The 18,889-nt window shown below is 47.6% G+C and overlaps 1 protein-coding gene across 1 annotated transcript in view; it reads right to left on the reverse strand.

Annotated features, from left to right (window-relative positions):
- The window catches only part of C2H1orf94 (chromosome 2 C1orf94 homolog), a 38,728-nt gene extending 24,121 nt beyond the window's left edge, over positions 1–14,607 (reverse strand). Inside the window, exon 1 of the mRNA XM_043461988.1 lies at positions 14,198–14,607. Coding sequence (XP_043317923.1) covers positions 14,198–14,526 — 329 coding nt within the window. The 5' untranslated portion in view covers positions 14,527–14,607. The remainder of the gene's footprint in view (positions 1–14,197) is intronic.
- Positions 14,608–18,889: the final 4,282 nt, after the last annotated feature.

Consider the following 18,889-nt stretch of genomic DNA (forward strand, 5'->3'; position numbering starts at 1 on the left):
TACAGACAGATCTTCTCAATCAGAAAGACATCACAATTATGTTAATTTTTAAGTCAGAATAATGGTATTATGATTATACTTAAACAATAAAAGCATCCTTATCTCTTAGAGATACATGCTAAAGTCTTTACAGATAACATTACATCTGGAGTTAGCTTTAAACTTAATCTAGCAGGGGGAGGGGAAAGACGGGGGTTTGGGAGTAGATAAAACAAGATTGGCCTTATGTTGACCAGGTCTAAGGCTTAGTGAGAGGTAAATGGGTTCACCAAGTACTATTAGCTCTATTTTTGTCTGTTTGGTTTCTCTTTTTTTTTTCCTAAAATAAAAATGTTCTACAATAGACGCACACACAAGTCTCGCCACGGTATCCTTCAAAGCACCAGCTCCAAGGAGAAGTCAAAGCAGCTTCTAAAAGACCCACGAGGCCTGAGGTCTCTGTACCAAATCCACCCTGCAGGCGGTCCATTCTCAGCACCTGAGAGGACACTGCTATCCCTCCTACAGCCCGGAGCCAGGTTGATGGAGAGAACCCAGCAGGAGCTGAGTGTAAACTCCTTCTCATATTCCTCGGCCATTCTTTTCTGGAACATCATGGGGGGTCCATGGGCCTCTTAAGAAGCTGGCATTCCCAGAAGAGTCTGTGCCAAGAACAGAGGGGCTCACCTGGGCTGCAGGTCCCCTGCATCCCTCTGAAAGACTGGCCCAGGGCACCCAACCCTATTGGGCACAAACTCCTATTTCCTTTGCATCTGCCATGAATCTGGAAGGCCAGACTGGAAGCCAGGAATCCACATATATGCTTCTGTTTAATCCTCTCCATGCCTCTGGGCAATTGACAAAATCATTCTCCCTTTGCAGATGAGAAAAGTGAATTTCTAAGAGGCTAAGGACTCTGTCACCAAGGAAGTGAAGAGGCTGTTGTGGGGATGCTCCTGGGTCCAGCTGACTTTCTGACCTCTTCCCGCCCCTCCCCAGCTTCCTTTCCAGGGAAAGTTCTCCAGTGAGGTCTCCCTGCTTCACGGCTGGGCTTCATTCCCCAGTCTGAATGCAATCAAGGATATTGCTGGGCTCATCCCATCACTCCAGCCTGTGGAGGATCATCGCGGTGAGTCCTGAGCCTGTCATCCGTTGCCTTAGCTGTCCCTGACAGCTCTGTGTCAGCTGCATGTCTGATGAGTCTGCCTTCTGGGTCCCCCACCAATTTATGGATAGAAACGTTGAAGGTGAGAGTCCAGAGTCCAGAGCCTTAGGGACATTGCTGGAAACCCTCCCCCCACCACCCCCAGCCTGACAGTAATCCTGGATCAACACTTTGGGGGAATAAATCAATCCAGTCACTATCATTCCATCTCCACTTCTCCTAGACTGCCTCTATGAAACACCTTGCTGCAGTCAAGATTCAGCACACAGGTACAAGTCCCTAAGCAAGGGTCTCCCCTTCCTGCCCTTCCCACCCCCAAGAAAACATGATTCATTTGTTCCTTAGAAAACTGCATGCCGGCCGAGGAAAGACATTCTCAGAACTTAGATCAAACCATCCCCCCACTTAAACTCTTATGTGGGTTCTTAGTACACACAGAATAAAAATGCAGACCCCTTTCTGACCCCCAGGGCACCCCGCTAAGTGGCCCAGTTATGCCCTCCTGGTTTGAGATTCCTCTTCTTCTAGCCGCTCTGGTCTTAGAAATATTCCTTTGCATATCGAGTTCACTCTAATCCCGGGGCTTTTGCACCTCCTGTGGATGCTAGCTCATCCCCGGACTGACTCTTACGAAGCACTCTCTGCTCCGTCAATCTGTTTATTTTCTTTCTAGTATTCATCACCGTCGCAAAGTATTATTTTTATGTCTTTATTTCCGACAACAACACATCTTCCCTGAGGGCAGGAATTGTATCTTGTTCACCACGGAGGCCTCAAGACCTTGAGCTGTGCTGGGCACCACCTCCAAGCTAAATAGGTATTTATTGAATAAATAAATGAACTGGCTGGTGAATTTGTCTTTATCCTTGTCCATTTCTTGGAACTCTGGAAATCAAAAGCTGTGTTGCCAAAGACCACCCAGCTCCTTTTACTGGTTGCAGACTCCCGGGTTTTGATTCCGTCTTCTGGCCTTCCATCTCATGTCCTTACCGTGGGCCTGGCACCCCTGTGAGCTGGCGGGATGACAGTGAACCAGTCTGTTCAACTTTGCCCTAAGAACTCCCAACCCTGCTAAGGCAGTCCCACCGCAGACCCCGCAAAGATCCTGCCCAACTCCCAGAAAAAAATTTTTCCCCTCCCCATGACTGTGCTAGTTCCCATATCAAGCCTGCCTGCCTGCATCTATTTTTCTTCCTCTCTCCTTAAGAAGTTTTGCCGAGGCTGGCATCTCTCCGGTGCTATTTGCTTTCCCCGTTGAGTGGGTAAAAACCATAAAATCTGCCACAGACTCTATCACAGTGAATCATTCAGGGCGGTTAACCCAGCTCCCGGGTGCTGACAGAGGAAGCCAGTCAGAATTGGTGCCCGGCCGCATCGGCCGCCACCACCTCCGCTCCGCCCGCCTCCAGAAATGATAGGTGTCTGATGGCGACTCTGTACGCGGGCGCCGCGTGACATTTCGGCATTTGCAGTGTACAGAGTCGTATAAAAATAAAGGCTATTGACTGGCTGGCACCCCTTCCCAGAATAATGACTAAGCAAGCATGCTGTTAGCTCCCCGACAGCAGTTCTGTGTGCATGATAACAGAGCAAAGATGAAAACTGCTATTCATCTGAGCCAAACAACAGAAAAATGCAAGCAGAAAATTGTTGGTGCTGGAAGGGGACACCAAAACAAATATTTTCTTCCCACCATGGCATTTCAGATCGACGACAAAACACGGTACCCAGGCCTGGTGCCTGGGGAACACGGCTGACTGAAGATGGAAGCCCGTGAAGGGCTCAGGCTCCATCCAGAGACTGACCGACCTCGTGGCGGCAGGTGAGACTGACTTCTCCACGTGTCTGCGTGGGCAGAGCAGCAGACAGAGTGGCTAAGAGCTCGCTGCCCGGAAGGAGGCAGGAGTTCAAATTCCCCGGCTGCATGGAGGCCAGACTTCCAGCAAGCTGTCAAATACGTCTAAGCCTCCGGTTCCAGTTCACAAAATCAGAAGAGTGAGTATTTATGGAGAATGAACTAACCAGTGAGGCACAGCGCTAAACATGTTCCATGAAAAACTCTTATTTGAATCCTCACAACAGCTACAATGGTGTGGTGTGAAGACCGGTTATAGTTTTGACCCTACGGTAGCTCCTGCTCCACACCCAGCTGTGTGCACACATACAATCATGTACACACACATATGCTACAACCATGCACACATACGTACCACAGACATACACACACCTACACAGGTAAACAAAACACAGTCATGTACACATGCCTCACAACCGTGTACATACACCCATGTACACACGTAGACACACCCATGTACACATGCACACAACACTGCCATAGCTTATAGAAACCCAGAAGGAAGAAAGGGGGAAGAAGGGCAGACTCCCCTCTCTTGCAAGCCGAGGGGACTGGGCCCACTTTTTTTCAGTTTGGGGGGTGAAGAGGGGAGTGGAGAGAAGCTACAGTCTTCATTGCCACCCCAGGGCCCATGCAGCTGCATCTCAAAGGTGCCTGGAAATCCAGAGCTGCATCTCCCGGGCCCTCCATGTGAGGGGGGCAGAGTGGGCACAGGCTTTCAGAAAACTCTGACTCCTGCCCCTCCTCCTCTTTCCAGGCTGCCTGAGGATTAAGTGAGGTGATGAATGTGAAAGCACTCGGTAAACTGTAACAGGCGCTATGCAAATGTTAGCAGCTCCACCTCTAGACCTGCAGTGCAGGGAGCGGCCTGCTGACCCTTCACAGCCCAGGGCCCAGGCTGGCTGGGGGCAGGAAGTCACAGAGATCTTGGTCATCTGTCCCGTGGGGATGGTGACACCACCCGGGGTTAACGGAAGCGGCACTGTGGAATCCCTCAGCTGCCCAAGCCCAGACTCCATGTTTATCTCATTTCTCAACAAAGGTCTTCACACAGGGTAGAGTCCCTTTTTTACAGTATCCCTGGCATCCACTTAGAAGGCAAAAAAAGTCAATCTCCTTCCATCATGCTTTTCATTGGAATACCTCTTTCTCAAAGCTATGTCCCTTTGAAGCCTGAGGGTCCCTCATCTTTGACCCCGAAAGTATCAGAGAACTTTCTACAGATATGCACAGGAGTCCCCTGAGGAGCATATTTCAAATACAGATTCCTGGGCACCCCTGTGGAAACAGCAGTTCAGTTGGTCCAACATGGGGCCCAGGCATCTGCATTCTGAGCCAGGATTCCCTCCTCCACCCTCTGCCTCCAGACCTCGGTTTGGATGCAGATGGATCATAAAAAAAACAAGATAACTACATCTAGTTCTGCTTCACTGACTATGCTAAAGCCTTTGACTGTGTGGATCACAACAAACTGGAAATTTCTTCAAGAGATGAGAATACCAGACCACCTTACCTGCCTCCTGCAAAACCTGTATGCAAGTCAAGAAGCAACAGTTAGAACCAGACATGGAACAACAGACTGGTTCAAATTAGGAAAGGAGTACCTCAAGGCTGTATACTGCCACTCTGCTTGTTTAACTTCCATGCAGAGTACATCATGAGAAATGCCAAACTGGATGAAGCACAAGCTAGAATCAAGATTGCTGGGAGAAATATCAATAACCTCAGATATGTATATGACACCACGCTTATGGCAGAAAGCGAAGAGGAACTAAAGAGCCTCTGGATAAAGGTGAAAGAGGAGAGTGGAAAAGTTGGCTTAAAACTCAGCATTAAAAAAACTAAGATCATGGCACCTGGTCCCATCACTTCATGGCAAATAAATGGGGAAATAATGGAAACAGTGACAGACTTTATTTTCTTGGGCTCCAAAATCACTGTAAATGGTGACTGCAGCCACAGAATTAAAAGACGCTTGCTCCTTGGAAGAAAAGCTATGACCGACGTAGACAGCACATTAAAAAGCTGAGAAATTACTTTGCCAACAAAGGTCCATCTAAGTTATGGCTTTTCTACTAGTCATGTATGAATGGGAGAGTTGGACCATAAAGAAGGCTGAGTGCCAAAGAACTGATGCTTTTGAACTGTGGTGTTGGAGAAGATTCTTGCGAGTCTGTTGAACTGCAAGGAGATCCAACCAGTCCATCCTAAAGGAAATCATCCCTGAATATTCATTGGAAGGACTGATGCCGAAGCTGAAACTCCAATACTTTGGCCACGTGATGCGAAGAGCTGATTCATTTGAAAAGACCCTGATGCTGGGAAAGATTGAAGGCAGGAGGAAAAGGGGATGACAAGGATGAGATGGTTGGATGGCATCACCGACTTGAGTTTGAGCAAGCTCCGGGAGTTTCTGATGGACATGGAAGCCTGGCGTGCTGCAGTCCATGGGTTGCAAAGAGTCGGACAGGACTGAGGGACTGCACAACAGCAACAATCCAACAGGACACGCGGACAGATGTGAATTTCCCTGCAGACACTTTAGCTCCCCTGTCTCCACCCTCCCCCTATCCCTCAGGGCAAGTGTGATAGTCTTAGAAAGCAGATTGACTGGTGGAAGTGAGACCTCCCACTCTGCCCTCCACCTGACCCTCCATGCCCTGGAGGTGAAAGAAGGGAGAAGAGAGGAAGAGACTAGCAGGCAGAAGTTGGGCCTTGGACTGGAAGGGTTAGGGAGTGTGGGGGAGTGGGGAATGAAGGATTCAGTGAGCTGGGGAATGAGACAAGAAATACTGGGGAATAAATACAGCAATAAAGGAGCTTCGGCTGGGAGCTACAGAGTGATTCTTATTGTTCAAATTATCTTTAAAACTTTTCATTTGAATCTGTTTAATAAGAGGAGGCTTACCCTAAGGAAGAGGTATTTTTTTAATGTGACTTGGGAGCTGAATTGGAAAGAACGTTGCAACAAAGATATTAAAAAGGGGATTAAACCAAACCACTGGTGGCCCATCTCTGCAGGCTCCCAGAACCTGCGACACGGCTCCTGAAACCATAAAATTAAATTAAAAAGGGGGACACGGGACGTGGGATGTTAATCATGATTCGTCTTGGCCTTCATCGCTCATGGCTCCCAGTACTAAGCAGACGTGCACGGGCTATTCTGAAGGGCCCCTGGTGCCAGGAAACAGCTCTGGCCTTGAAGCTTCACCAGATTCCTAGCTCTGTCTGCTCCCTTGGAGCTGGATGACTCTGGGCAAGTTGCCTAACTTCTCTGAGCCCTGGCTTCCTCACCTGTAAAACTGGAATAATATTAACCATCGATGGAGAAGGGTTGCTAAGACAATGAGATAAACAGAAAATGGAAACAACAGAGCTAGGCACATATCAGGTGCTCATGAAAACATCAGTTCCCTGCTTAGGCTTAAAGGCAGAAAGAAGAAAAGAGCTTGCAATGTCTTGGCTTCCTGACAGCCTGTCCCCACATCACTCAAAGCTTCCTCTGATGATTGTGACCTCTCAGTTGGACCCTGGCCACCTCTGGGCCTCATTCTCCTTGCAGTGGCATTTTTATGGCTCATCCGTCATTCACTTACTCATTCATTCATACACACTGCATCACCTCCGAGTGCCAGGAACTCGGCTGGGCACTGGGGAGACAATGATGAGTAAGACACAGCCCTTGCCCTTAAGGAGCCATGGTCAAGTTGGGGAAGGGAGACTGTTGGCACCAGCAGAGTACAGTACTTGCCAGAGGACCACCTCATCAGAGACCCTACTCCCGAGTGAGGCTGACACATCTCACTGGGTTCTGTGTCCTCCTCTCTGGCCAACAGTCAACCCAAGAGCTGGTTCTAAACTGACTCTTCCATCCCATCACCCTCATCCAAAGACCTCTACCATTCGGTCCTCAGAGCTAAGGAAGCTTTCTCCTATTAGATGACATGAGTTATAGAAACCAACTGTCATATTCCCACTTTTGGCTCCACCTGCCTAGAGCAACATGCTGGCCTCCACTGAGCACTTTCCCCTGGTTTCGGTTTTCTGGTATATAAGTCTCCTCTTCCCACACTATTGTTGATTACTCAACCCCTGTCATTTTATCCTTGATACTCATGATAACAGAGTGACAACGAAGATGGTGAATTTGGAATCATTATTTTCTGCCAGGTGCTGTGTGAATTTTGCATACATTCTTTCATTAACCTCCACAACAATCCTGTAGGGTGGCCTCTATGACTTTTTCCATCTTTCAGATGGGGAAAATGGGGCACAGAAATTTTGAGCAACTTGGAAACAGCTGGGAAGTATACTGGGATTCTAAATCCATCTCTCTCCTTATTTTATTATTATCTGAGCCACCTTTACACTCTTAGGAAAGAGAGGGGGATATAATTGCTCATTTAAATTTTTTAAAAAAGGAACATGGAAGAGGGAGAGAGGAAAAATGTTAAATGGGGTCAGCAGTGAGAATTTTAGAGGATGAGACACTAATTCCGGGTCTTTAAGGATGGGTAAGATTTCAGTAGACAGAGATAGGGAAGAAAGGCATTCCTGGTAGTGGAACAACTTGAGTGATGGCAAGGGAGTTGTGCACCTGCTCATGGCGCATCTTGGTTTACAGGGAGAAGAGCATTCATGGGTACACCTAGAGAAGTAGGCAAGGCCAACTACAGAGACTCTTCAAGACCAGGTCAGGCAGTTCAGAAGACGAGGAGGAATGCATGGGGGATGCCTGAGGAGTGCTGTTGATGTGTTTCAGGAAGATGAAGTTGGCAAAGGGTGAAGGACATCCAAGAGGGAAAGGAACCAGGAGCAGTAAGACAAGATGGTCTGAAAATGGGAGGAGAGCAGCCTGCAGGGAGGCAAGGAATCAAAAACCATCATGAAGGCGACTGACAGATGCGTAAGGAGACTGGAGGAGGGAAGGGCTGAGGCCCTTGATCCTCTGTCTGCAGCATCAGATGTGCAATAATTCACTTGACAACCAGGCTGGAGGATGCATTGATGTCAGTGTGATGGGGATCATAGCAGTGGCTGAGACTCAGTCCTGGGAAGCTTAAGGGAGGGGATCCTCAAGTGTCCATGAGAAAAGGATTCCAACTTGGGGAGCGGGAGGGTCTCTCTCGCCTTCCAAAATGTCAAGGGATATGAGGATGTGTTTCAAGCCAAATGGTCTATGGCAGCTTCTCTCAGATTTTCAAAGAGGGGTTTGACCCCTTCAAGGGAAGAGAATGCCACACAGGAGCAGAACTGGCTCTAGGGCCACAGTCTGAGTTCTTGGGTGTAAGTCTTGTCCTCATCACTCCCACCACTAGTTTTCAAGATTTTTTTTTAAAAGAAAATTAATAAATAAAAGTGGGGATATATTCCAAGCAACTGTTCCAGAAAAGTATGATTCATCCCATTTTTGCTGAGCTGGGTCTTGAGAAGAAAGTGTCCAAAAAGAGTCCTGTAAGCACAGGGAAAGATGGGGAGTTCCATGGGGTGATGGGAAATTGTGTGGGAGTGAGAGTGGAAAGGTGTCTGTCTTACTGTTTAAATAACAGTAGCAACAAAGGATGGGGCTTCCCCGATGGTTCAGCAGTAAAGAATCTGCCTGCAACGCAGGAGACGCAGGAGACGTGGGTTCCATCTCTGAGTTGAGAAGATCCCCAGGAGGAGGAAATGGCAATCCATTCCAGTATTCTTTCGGGGAAAATCCCATGAACAGATGAGCATGGCAGGCTACAGTCCATAGGAAGGCAGAGAGTAGGACACGACTGGGTGACTGAGCATGCATGCATGCAGTGAGAAAAGACTGGTTTGTTGACAGCGCAGTTCAAAAGAGGCAGTGCCTTGGGTTCCAGGTCCCAGTGGCTCTCCCACCTGGAGGTCTGGCTGATGGGTGCAAACAGTGAAGATTTACTAGAGCAAGTGCAAAACAGCCCTATTTCTTCTTGCAACAGATACCTCTGAAGTCTGCCAACCAGGAAATCATTTGTTTTTTAAATGCTTAAATGAATTTCCTTTCTTTCTGTAGACTTATCCTTCTATTTGGGACTGGCTCAGGATGACCTTCCAGCTCATCTCCCCCAGCCTCCTCCAGGAAGCCTTCCCTGAACCTCAAGCCCGAGTTACCCATGGAATTGGCACTTCACCAGGACCTTTATCCTATTGTGTTGTGATCTGCTTTTCTCAAGACACTGAAGATCCCTGGAGGAGTTCCTAGATTGTCCCCATCTTTTTGGCCATTGCATTCCTTTCACACTTTGTCAGGCAAGCAGTAAGTGAAGTGAAAGTCGCTCAGTCACCTGCTACTCTTTGTGACCCCAGGGACTATACAGTCCATGGAATTCTCCAGGCCAGAATACTGGACTGGGTAGCCTTTCCCTTCTCCAGGGGATCTTCCCAACCCAGGAATCGAACACAGGTCTCCCGCATTGCAGGTAGATTCTTTACCAGCTGAGCCACAAGGGAAGCCCCAGGCAAGCAGTAGACCCACAATAAATATCTGTTGAATGTCCTTGCTGCCACAGGGATCTGTGTCCATCCCACCCCCTAGACTGGTAGCTCTCAGAGAGATGGGCTTCTGTCCTAGTCATCTGTGTATCCCAGGGACCCAGCACAGGGCCTGGCACCCAGAAGGTGACTATGAGTGTTTGTTGGATGACTCCGTAAACGAAGGCGTGAGCAAATGCCATTTCACAGGCCAGCCAATGGAGTCAACAGCAAACCCCAGACCACCATCCTGAGGCTGTGAAGTGTGAGTAACAGGGAAACTGAATGAATAGGGAATCCTAGAATATGAGTCAGTAAGTGACTTTCCACAATTCTTTCAGCCCAAATTTAAGACTAATTAAAAGATAACTGAATGAGATTCTGGAGTTAAACTGACATTAGATAGAACTACAGATTCCTCCCTCACAGCCCATTTCTCTTCATTTCTTCCTCAATAAACTGTCCAACTAGTGCTCAAGCCAAAAACCTCAATTCAGCTTTGATGTCTCTGTTTGTGTGCCCCAAACCATCAGCAGGCCCCTTTGGCTCCCCTCAAAATACATGCCAAATCCCCCACTTTGTCCATTCTCACTGCCCTCACTCTGGTCCAGTCATCATCACCATTGTGCTCCCCTGGACTACTGTAGCATCTTTCCAGAGGTCTCCCAGCTTGCTCTCTCGCATGCCTCATTTCCACACAGCATCTAGAGGCATCCTTAAAAACTAGTCCATGCAATCATGTTACACCTGCTTCCTAAAAACCTCCAAAGGTGTCCTGTGACATGGAGAATCAAATCTAAACTCCACACTGAGGTTCTTCAGGCCTCCTGAGACCTTGCCTGCCTGCCTCTGATATCGCCTTGTACCACATCGCATCACTTACCAAACCCCAGCCCTGTTGTCCTTCTCCAAGCCCACTCACACCTCAGAGTCTGTGGTTTCTTTCCTTTCTACCTGAACATCCTGCCTTAGATTTTCACCTGACTGGCTCCTTCGTGGCATCCAGGTCTTGGCTCAAAGAACTACCTTTCCTCAGAGAGGTTTTCCCTGACCACTCCATCTAAAGGAGGTCCCCTTAGTACTTTAGTCAGCTTTATTTCCATAAGCTCACTCCTCCCTAGCTGAAATTATCTGGTTTAATTTTAACGTGCTTACGATTGGTTTCTTCCAACTAGAATACTGGTCCTTTGTCCATCCTAAAGTTATATTCTTTTATTTACTTACTTTCTGTTTCTCTCCCCTACTTGAATTCCAGCTCTAGGGAGGGAGGACCTTGTCTGGTTTAGAGGTCTATTTCACTAGCTCTCAGCACAGTGCCAGGCACACAGTAGATGGCTTAATAAATATGTGTTGAATGAATAATTGAGTGAATGAACTCGAAGTGTGTTCATAGGCTGAAGTCAGCATGGGGAGAAAAGTGAATGCTAATTGCCATGAACAGGAATATAGAATATGGAGGAGGAGAGCAGAATCTGCTCAGATTGGATCATACCTGGATTATTGTACTTGATTCTGGTTGCTGCACTGCCCTATGAACCAGCAGTGTGGGCAGGAAACTGACAAAACTGAACAAATTGGCACATGAAGGGAAGCTCAGAAAAACAAAGATACTCAGCTTATACAGACAAGAAATCCTAGGAAAGATGTTGTTACCATCTTTCAATAACTAAAAGGGCTACTGAGAGGAAGGGGGGATAGGTTTGGTTTGGAGCCCTAAGGGCAGAATCCAGGTCAATAGGTTTGATAGAGACAGATTTCAGCACTAAAAGAAAATGATCTTTTGACAGTCAGGATTCATAGCAAGGGAAGGAGCTACCTTAGAAAGTAGTGAGCTTCTCATTTAAGAAAGTGTATGAGTGGATAACTATTTAGCAAGGATGTCAAGGAAGGGATTCAAGCAACAGAAAGCAGACTCCAAGTTCTCTTTCAAACTTGAGATGTCTGGGTTTCCATGATAAATGGGGACAAAATTTAAAAAAATTCAGGCCAATAAGAGTTCTAGAACTTACTTGTCTAGCTGCCTTGATAGCAATTAACATTACCAAAACCCAAACTGGGTTTACAAATGAAACACTAGACAGATTAGCTGAGAGGCTGAGAGGTTATCTTGTGGGCCTGAAGCCATCTGAAAAATATGCTGGACAGCTCCCTGTATATGAACTCTGGTAGCTATGTTTGCTCACCCAGAACATGAGACTGCCAAATATTTTGACTTTCCAAAAAGATGTCTCAGTTCCTAGGGGGAGGGAGCCAATATCACTACATAGTGGCTTAAGATGGTCCTAGGTTTGTTTTCTGAAACTCCACCACTTCCTAACTGTAGGACCTCAGGCCAAGAAATGAAGCCTTCCAAACCAGTTATTTCATCTGTAAAGAGGATTTGATTGAAAAATAGGGGAGGAAGAACTGAATCGAGAATGGACCAAAGTTAATAATTAATGAAGATGATTGACAGAAATTCACTACACCATTCTCTTTTACATGTTTGAACATTTGCATAACAAAAAATAAAAAGAAGGGGAATTTAAAATAGTCCCAGTTCATGTAATAATTGTAGGGCTTAAAGAAATCACCATCATCATTATAAGGAATTTTTACAAATCCTGGTTATTACCGGGAATGTTTAAATATCCCATTTAATCATCCCAACAACCCCATGAAATGCATCATAATCATCTCCACTTGGCAGATGAGGAAACTGAAACTCACATAAATTAAACAAATCCCACAGCTGGCACAGGGCTGAAATGAGATCTGAAACCAGAGCTATCTGACTCCACCATCGCAGCTGCCTTTATTTCAAGAATAGCTCATTGTGTTCTACTTGGTTGATATCTGCACAATTATGATATCGTTTATTCCTCTAAGGCAATGGTTTGCTAGCTCTTTTCTCATAGCACAACTTTTTTTCCAGTGCAGCCTTTACTTTACTTTTGAATTCCAGTAAGCAAAAGCCATAAAAGCTGAACGGTTCTGGCTGAGGTGGGGATTGGGACCCAGAAATCAGGCCACTCAACCCGAAGGTGGTCTCCGAAGTACTCTAGCATCTATCAGCAGCATGTGAAAACCCCAGATCGAAGGCAACAAAAACAACCCAAATCCTCAAGCCCTGAGAACTGCATTTAGGGGCAGCCTCACTGGGATAATGCAGCTGATCATTTCCTGTCCCCATCACATTTGATCCTCATTATCAACTTGGTGTGGACAGGGCAGGGCACATAACCCTCAATTTGCAGATGAGAAAATCAAGGCCAAACGGACCGGCCAAAGGTTTGCCAGGTTCACTTTCCAGCCAAGTGCAGACTGGAAGTAGAGTCTGTCTCCACTAACTCCATGAGTCCTGGCAGAGAGGGTGCCAGCTTCTGGAAACTGCCACTGACCCTTGGTTCACAAAGTGGACAATCAGCTCTTTGGCCATTGAGAGCTGAGCACAGCCCCACAGGCTCTCTGCCCAGTCCTTGTCCCAGAGCAGATGGCAGTGGGTAGGAGAGAGGGCCTCAGTGCCGCCGGAGGGCCAAATAGCAGGAATCTGACTGTAGACAAGGCCATTCCCATCCCAGCCATGTCCTGCTGAGCAGGGGCAGAGGAGGCAAGAACAGGCAAAGTGCCTTCTACCCTTATGTGTAGCAAGTGAATGAGCCCCCAAAGGGCCGGACTTCAGGGAGCGTGAACTGGGAAGCAGTTACACTTTGCCTTTCCTAGCTCTTGCGTAGAAATCCCTGAAACCAGACACAGTTGGTAATTGCCTGAAGGTTTCCCCCACTTCAGAGCATCTCTGAGCTGAGATGGAGCATGTGTTGGAACAGGCAACACTTAATTATCACTTAGTCTTTAATGACCACTTAATTCTTAACACTTAATCCATCTGTAAAATGGGGACACGAATACCTGCCTCACAGGGACTCTGGGAGGCATTAATTAATGTTTGCAGCCCACTTTGAAGATGCAAAGCAGGGAACAAGTGCTCAACAGTGACATGAATAACTTGGTGGATTTACTTGCTTTTCCTAACGAGGTCCTTTCTTTCTCTCTGCTCCTCCCTCTCCTTTCTAATATATCCATCCCCAACAATATCTGCCCAACTTTGCCCTGGTGGAGAAACATTTAGCTCTGTGTTTCCCAGATACAGGATTTCCCATCCAGGAAACGGGCTATTTACAGCCATCTTCCCGCACTTTAATTTTCTATTATGTCCTCTGAATATGTCAATGCCTTCCCAGTAAATATTTTGATGTGCGCTCTTGCAGCGGCTTCTGTGGAGGCTGAATGGGACAGCTGCTCCCTGTATTAGGGAATTCCAGATGTGGTTTAAAACCACCAAATTCATCTGTGCCAATGCCTAGCTTCACAGGGGAGAAGCACATTCTAGTTGCCCCTGGAGAAAGCCAGACATCTAACCTTCACCCTGGCTAGGGTGGTTTTTCAAGGTCTTCAGATCGACCTTGGTGTTGCCTATGCCTTTGCACAAGAAAGGTCCCCTTAGTGGGCTGGTACAGCAGCAGAAATACGGTCCTGTTCTGGCCCTTCACCCAGGTAACTTCAGGACCCCAATCATTTTGTTCCTGTAAAGACTGTCAAAGGGCCATGGTGGGTGGTGGAAAACACACAGCCTTTAGAGTTTAGCCAGGCAGAACAACAGGTCAAAACACACGCCCGGGATCCGAAAGTCAGACCTCATCTCCTCCCTCCTCCCTTGCGTGAAGTAAGGGCACACTCACTCTTCTTGAAAGCTGAGCCCGTTGTCTCTTGGAGTGCCAGCCGTGGGGGCAGAGAGCTGCTCCTTGGAGGTCCTGGGCTGCAGGGCCTCTGACAGGCCCTGAACTCTCTTCCAGATTTCATGGCAAGTCTTGTCTAAGCTGTCCTGGGGTGTGTCCTGGTGGATCCAGATGTATCTGGGGAATGGGCCCAAAGCGGAGGGGCGCTTGGCCCCCAGGGCCGAGGACGAAGCCAGCCCATTGCCACTGGCCATCCTCTTCCTCTCTTTCCGGAAGCCTTTTTGTCCACCCAGGGCTCGAAGACAGGGTGACCATCCACCACCACCCCTCATTCACCAGAAAGGGGAGTGAGGATGGGGAGGAAGGAGGTCAGTTCTGTCCCGCCGCTGGTCCAGAAAGGTGACTGTGTTCAGAGGCCCTGGGATTGTGTTTGAAAGGTGAATGGAGGACAGCTTTCTTGCGGGGAGGGGGAGCTTATTTTGATCCGTTTTTAGTTGCTCTTTCCTGACTTTTGCCCCCCTCCCCCTCTCCCGTAGAAGAAAATATTTAAAAGTCAACAAAAACCAGTAGCTTAGTAACCGTGGAATCCCCCTGAGCTCAGGAACCAGGCGCCTGGGCGGGCAGAATGACATCTGGGAACAGCTGGAGGGGGAGGGCTGGCTCTCCCCGCAGTCCCTGGGCCTCACCAGTCGCCACACGACCCTAGGCTCAGTCCATCAGCGCACGCTAAGCCTGGGGGGTGCGGGGCTGAGGGCCTGGCAGCCCGCCATCGGGATCTCCCGGGGTCTTCCCAGGGCCCCCGCCCTGCTGAGCCCCGCTTTGCTCGCCCCACCGGCCCCTCTGGTCTCCTTCTCCGGGCCGCTTAGCCGCCCGCCCGCAGAAACAGTCCCCGATTGCCCAGCGCCCGCCCGCTGTCCCCAGCGGACACCAGCCACGACCCCCCCTCCCCGCCTCGCCGGGCTTTGAGATCCTCGGGGAAGGGTCCCTGAAGCCTTCAACGGGCGCTGTCTCCGCGGGGCGGCTGTGCCAAATCGCCTGCCTGCCTGTAGACCCTTCCCGTCCAGCGCTGGAATTCCTTGGTGGGTTTCAAACGCAACGGCTCGGTGCGCGGGAGCCCAGAGTTCGGTCGGGGCCCCAGGTCCTCCGGTGGGGCGGGGGCGGGGCCCGGAGGACCCCAGGGCGCTCGCCCCCGTTAGAAGTCCAGGGCATCGCGCCCCTCGCCTGGCCCGCCGCCCCTCCACACCCACCTGGGCGCCGCCTGCTCGCTGCCCCTGAGTCGCTGACTTCACCCTCACTGCCGTTTGATGGGGGCCTACCATGCGCCCGGCGCTGGGCTTTTTCTATGTCCCATTCACTCCCAACAATCTCATGAAGTTAGTACCATCATGTCCTCTCCTTCTACATTTGAGGAAACCGAGTCTCAAAGGAGTGTATCCAAGGCCCACCCGGAAGTGGGGAACTGTGGATCAAACCAGGCATCCCAGGCTACTGAGAAAGACTGGTTTCCCTGGTGCTGGGCTCAGTGGTCCCCGGGGTGGGCGGAGGTGCAGAGAGGAGCTAAGCTGTCTGCGGCTCAATGGGCTCCTCCCCTCACTGGAGGAGCTTCCTTAAGCAACAGGGCTCTCTGGCCCCAGGAGCCTATAGTTGTTCCTCTAGTGTTTCCCCAGTAAAGGATGATCTGCTCCTGCTAAGTCGCCTAAGTCGTGTCCAACTCTGTGCGACCCCATAGACAGCAGTCCACCAGGCTCCTCTGTCCCTGGGATTTTCCAGTCAAGAGCCCTCAAAAGAAGAAAGAGGCATGGGCTTGAATTGAGATGGCAGCCAAAAACGTATATACAGTTGAATCCTGAAACTGCTCCTTCCTAGCTGTGTGACCTTAACAACTTTCTTCACTTCTCCCCTCCATTCATTCCCCAGATGTAACTGGAGCCCTTCTCTCTGCTGGTGAGTTGCTGGACACTGGGGAAGGATGAAGGTGAAAAACCCCGCATGTTCCTTGCTTTCATAAAGCCTGTATTCTAGTGGAAGGAGACAGATCACCAACAAGCAGAGCAAGTAAATAAGTAATAATTATAGATGAAATAAGGGCTCTGATGGAAACTAGCCAACAAAGTGAGGCACTGGGGAGAAGAGGCGAGGCAGCATCAGATGACAGTCCAGGCAGGCCTCTTCGAATAGGTAAGGTAACATTGGAGATGAAAACAGGAGGATGGAGAAAGGGCCCTTTTTTTGTAAAATGGTGTTAAAAAATTATTAGGAAGATCACATTTCTGCTACATAGTGGGTACTTCATAAATATGTGTTGGATGAAGTTATGGCATACTATATGAAGTGCCTGGCATACAGTAGGTGCCCAATACACAGTCTTGCTCTTTACAGAGGGTCTGAGTTCCTGGAAATATTGACTCTAAATTTTGAAATCCAAGCTTGATTCCCCTTTGATTTTCATTATAAAATTGAAGATGTGTTCCTTTGGGGAAAATTCCGAGGACCTAGACTGAATAAAATTATAGTTAAGAATGTAGAAAACCTTTTAAGACAGTGTATTTAAAGGAAAAGTGATCATTTCTGATGAAATATTAATAGTTCTGAAAATGTCATTCAGTGTTTGTGCTGCTTGGCATTTGGTTGGCTAACACCTATGCTTAGAGCAGAACACTGTCAACCCTGCACCGCCCAGGCTGCAGGATTCTGGAAAGTTAGCCAGCTCACTCGTTCCTTCTGTTCTCTCTCCCTTTCAGCAGGAGACCAGGCAACAGGGGCCAAGGATTGCAAAAAAAAATTGAAAAAAAAAAATGCAATACAACAGGGATAGGGAACAAAGATAGGGGTTTGTTTCTTGAAATACACAGCTGAGGTGCCTAGAAGAGTGCAAAAAACTTAAGTAGCAAACAGTATGGAGGTTTCTCAAAAAACTAAAAATGGAACTACCATATGACTGAACAATTCCATTCCTGGGTATACATCCAAAAAAATACCCAAAACACTAATTCAAAAAGATACGTGTACCCTCAATGTTCATAGCAGCATTATTTATAATTGCCAAGGTATGAAGGCACCTAAATGTCCATCAACGGATGAATGGATAAAGATTTGAGACACATACACCACATACACATATCTACAATGGAGTACTCAGCCATAAAAAAAGAATGAAATCTTGCCACTTGCAGCAGGCATTATGCTAAGTGAAATAAGTCAGAAAGAGAAAGAAAAATACTGTATGATAGCACTTACATTTGGAATCTAAAAAATACAATACAACAAACTAGTAAGAAAAAAGAAGCAGACTCAGAGGTACAGAGAACAAACTAGTTGTTTCTAGTGAGGAGAGGCAAGCCAGGAAGTGCCATAAAGGAGTAGGTGTTAAGAGATACAAACTGGTAGGTATAAAATGAGCTACCAGTATATATTATACAACATAGGGAATAGAACAAACATTTTATAGTAACTACAAATGGAGTATTTAAAGAGATGGGAATACCAGACCATCTTACCTGTCTCCTGAGAAACTTGTATGAGGCTCAAGAAGCAACAGTCAGAACCCTGTACAGAATAGGATTGAGAAAGGAGTACAGCAAGGCTGTTTGTTATGACCCTGTTTATTTAACTTATATGCTGAGCACATCATGAGAAATAAATGCCGGGCTGGATGAGTTACAAGCTGGAATCAAGATTAGTGGGAGAAACATCAACAACCTCAGATATGTGGATGATACCACTCTAAGGCAGAAAGTGAAGAGGAACTAAAGAACCTCTTGATGAGGGTGAAGGAGGAGAGTGAAAAAGCCAGCTTAAAACTAAATACTAAAAAACTAAGATCACAGCATCCGGCCCCATCACTTCATGGCAAACATAAGGGGGAAATGTGGAAGCAGTGACAGATTTCCTCTTCTTGGGCTCTAAAATCACTGTAGATGGTGACTGCAGCCTCTTGGCAGGAAAGCTATGACAAACCTAGACAGTGTGTTGAAAAGCAAAGACATCACTTCGCCAACATAGGTCCGTATAGTCAAGGTTATGGTCTTCCCAGTGGTCACGTACGGTTGTGAGAGCTGGACCGTAAAGAAGGCAGAGTGCTAAAGAATTGATGCCCTTGAACTGTGGTGCTGTGAAGACTCTTGAGAGTCCCTTGGACAGTAAGGAGATCAAACCAGTCGATCTTAAAGGAAATCAACCCTGAATACTCACTGGAAGAACTGATGTTGAAGCTGAAGCTCCAATATTTTGGTCACCTGATGCAGAGACCTGACTCACTGGAAAAGATCCTGATGCTGGGAAAGACTGAGGGCAGAAGGAGAAGAGGGCATCAGAGGATAAGATGGTTGGGTGGCATCACTGATGCAATGGACATGTACTTGGGCAAACTTCGGGAGATGGTGAGGGACAGGGAGGCCTGGCGTGCTGCTGTCCATGGGGTTGTGAAGAGTCAGACTAAGTGACTGAACAACAATGAATAACAACAACAACAACAATAAATGGAGTATAAGCTGTAAAAATTATGAATCACTATATTGTACCCATGTAACTTATACAATATTGTACATCAATTGTACTTCAATTAAAAAAAAAACTTAAGTGGAATACTTAGAACCAGTGAAAAGAAAGCTATGTCCAGTTTGGTAGTCACTAGCCACTTTTGGCTATTTTAATTTTGTTGTTGTTGCTCAGTCACTTAAGTTGTGTCTGGCTCTT

Source organism: Cervus canadensis, chromosome 2, assembly GCF_019320065.1.
Source record: "Cervus canadensis isolate Bull #8, Minnesota chromosome 2, ASM1932006v1, whole genome shotgun sequence".
In the NCBI taxonomy this organism is placed as follows: Eukaryota; Metazoa; Chordata; class Mammalia; order Artiodactyla; family Cervidae; genus Cervus; species Cervus canadensis.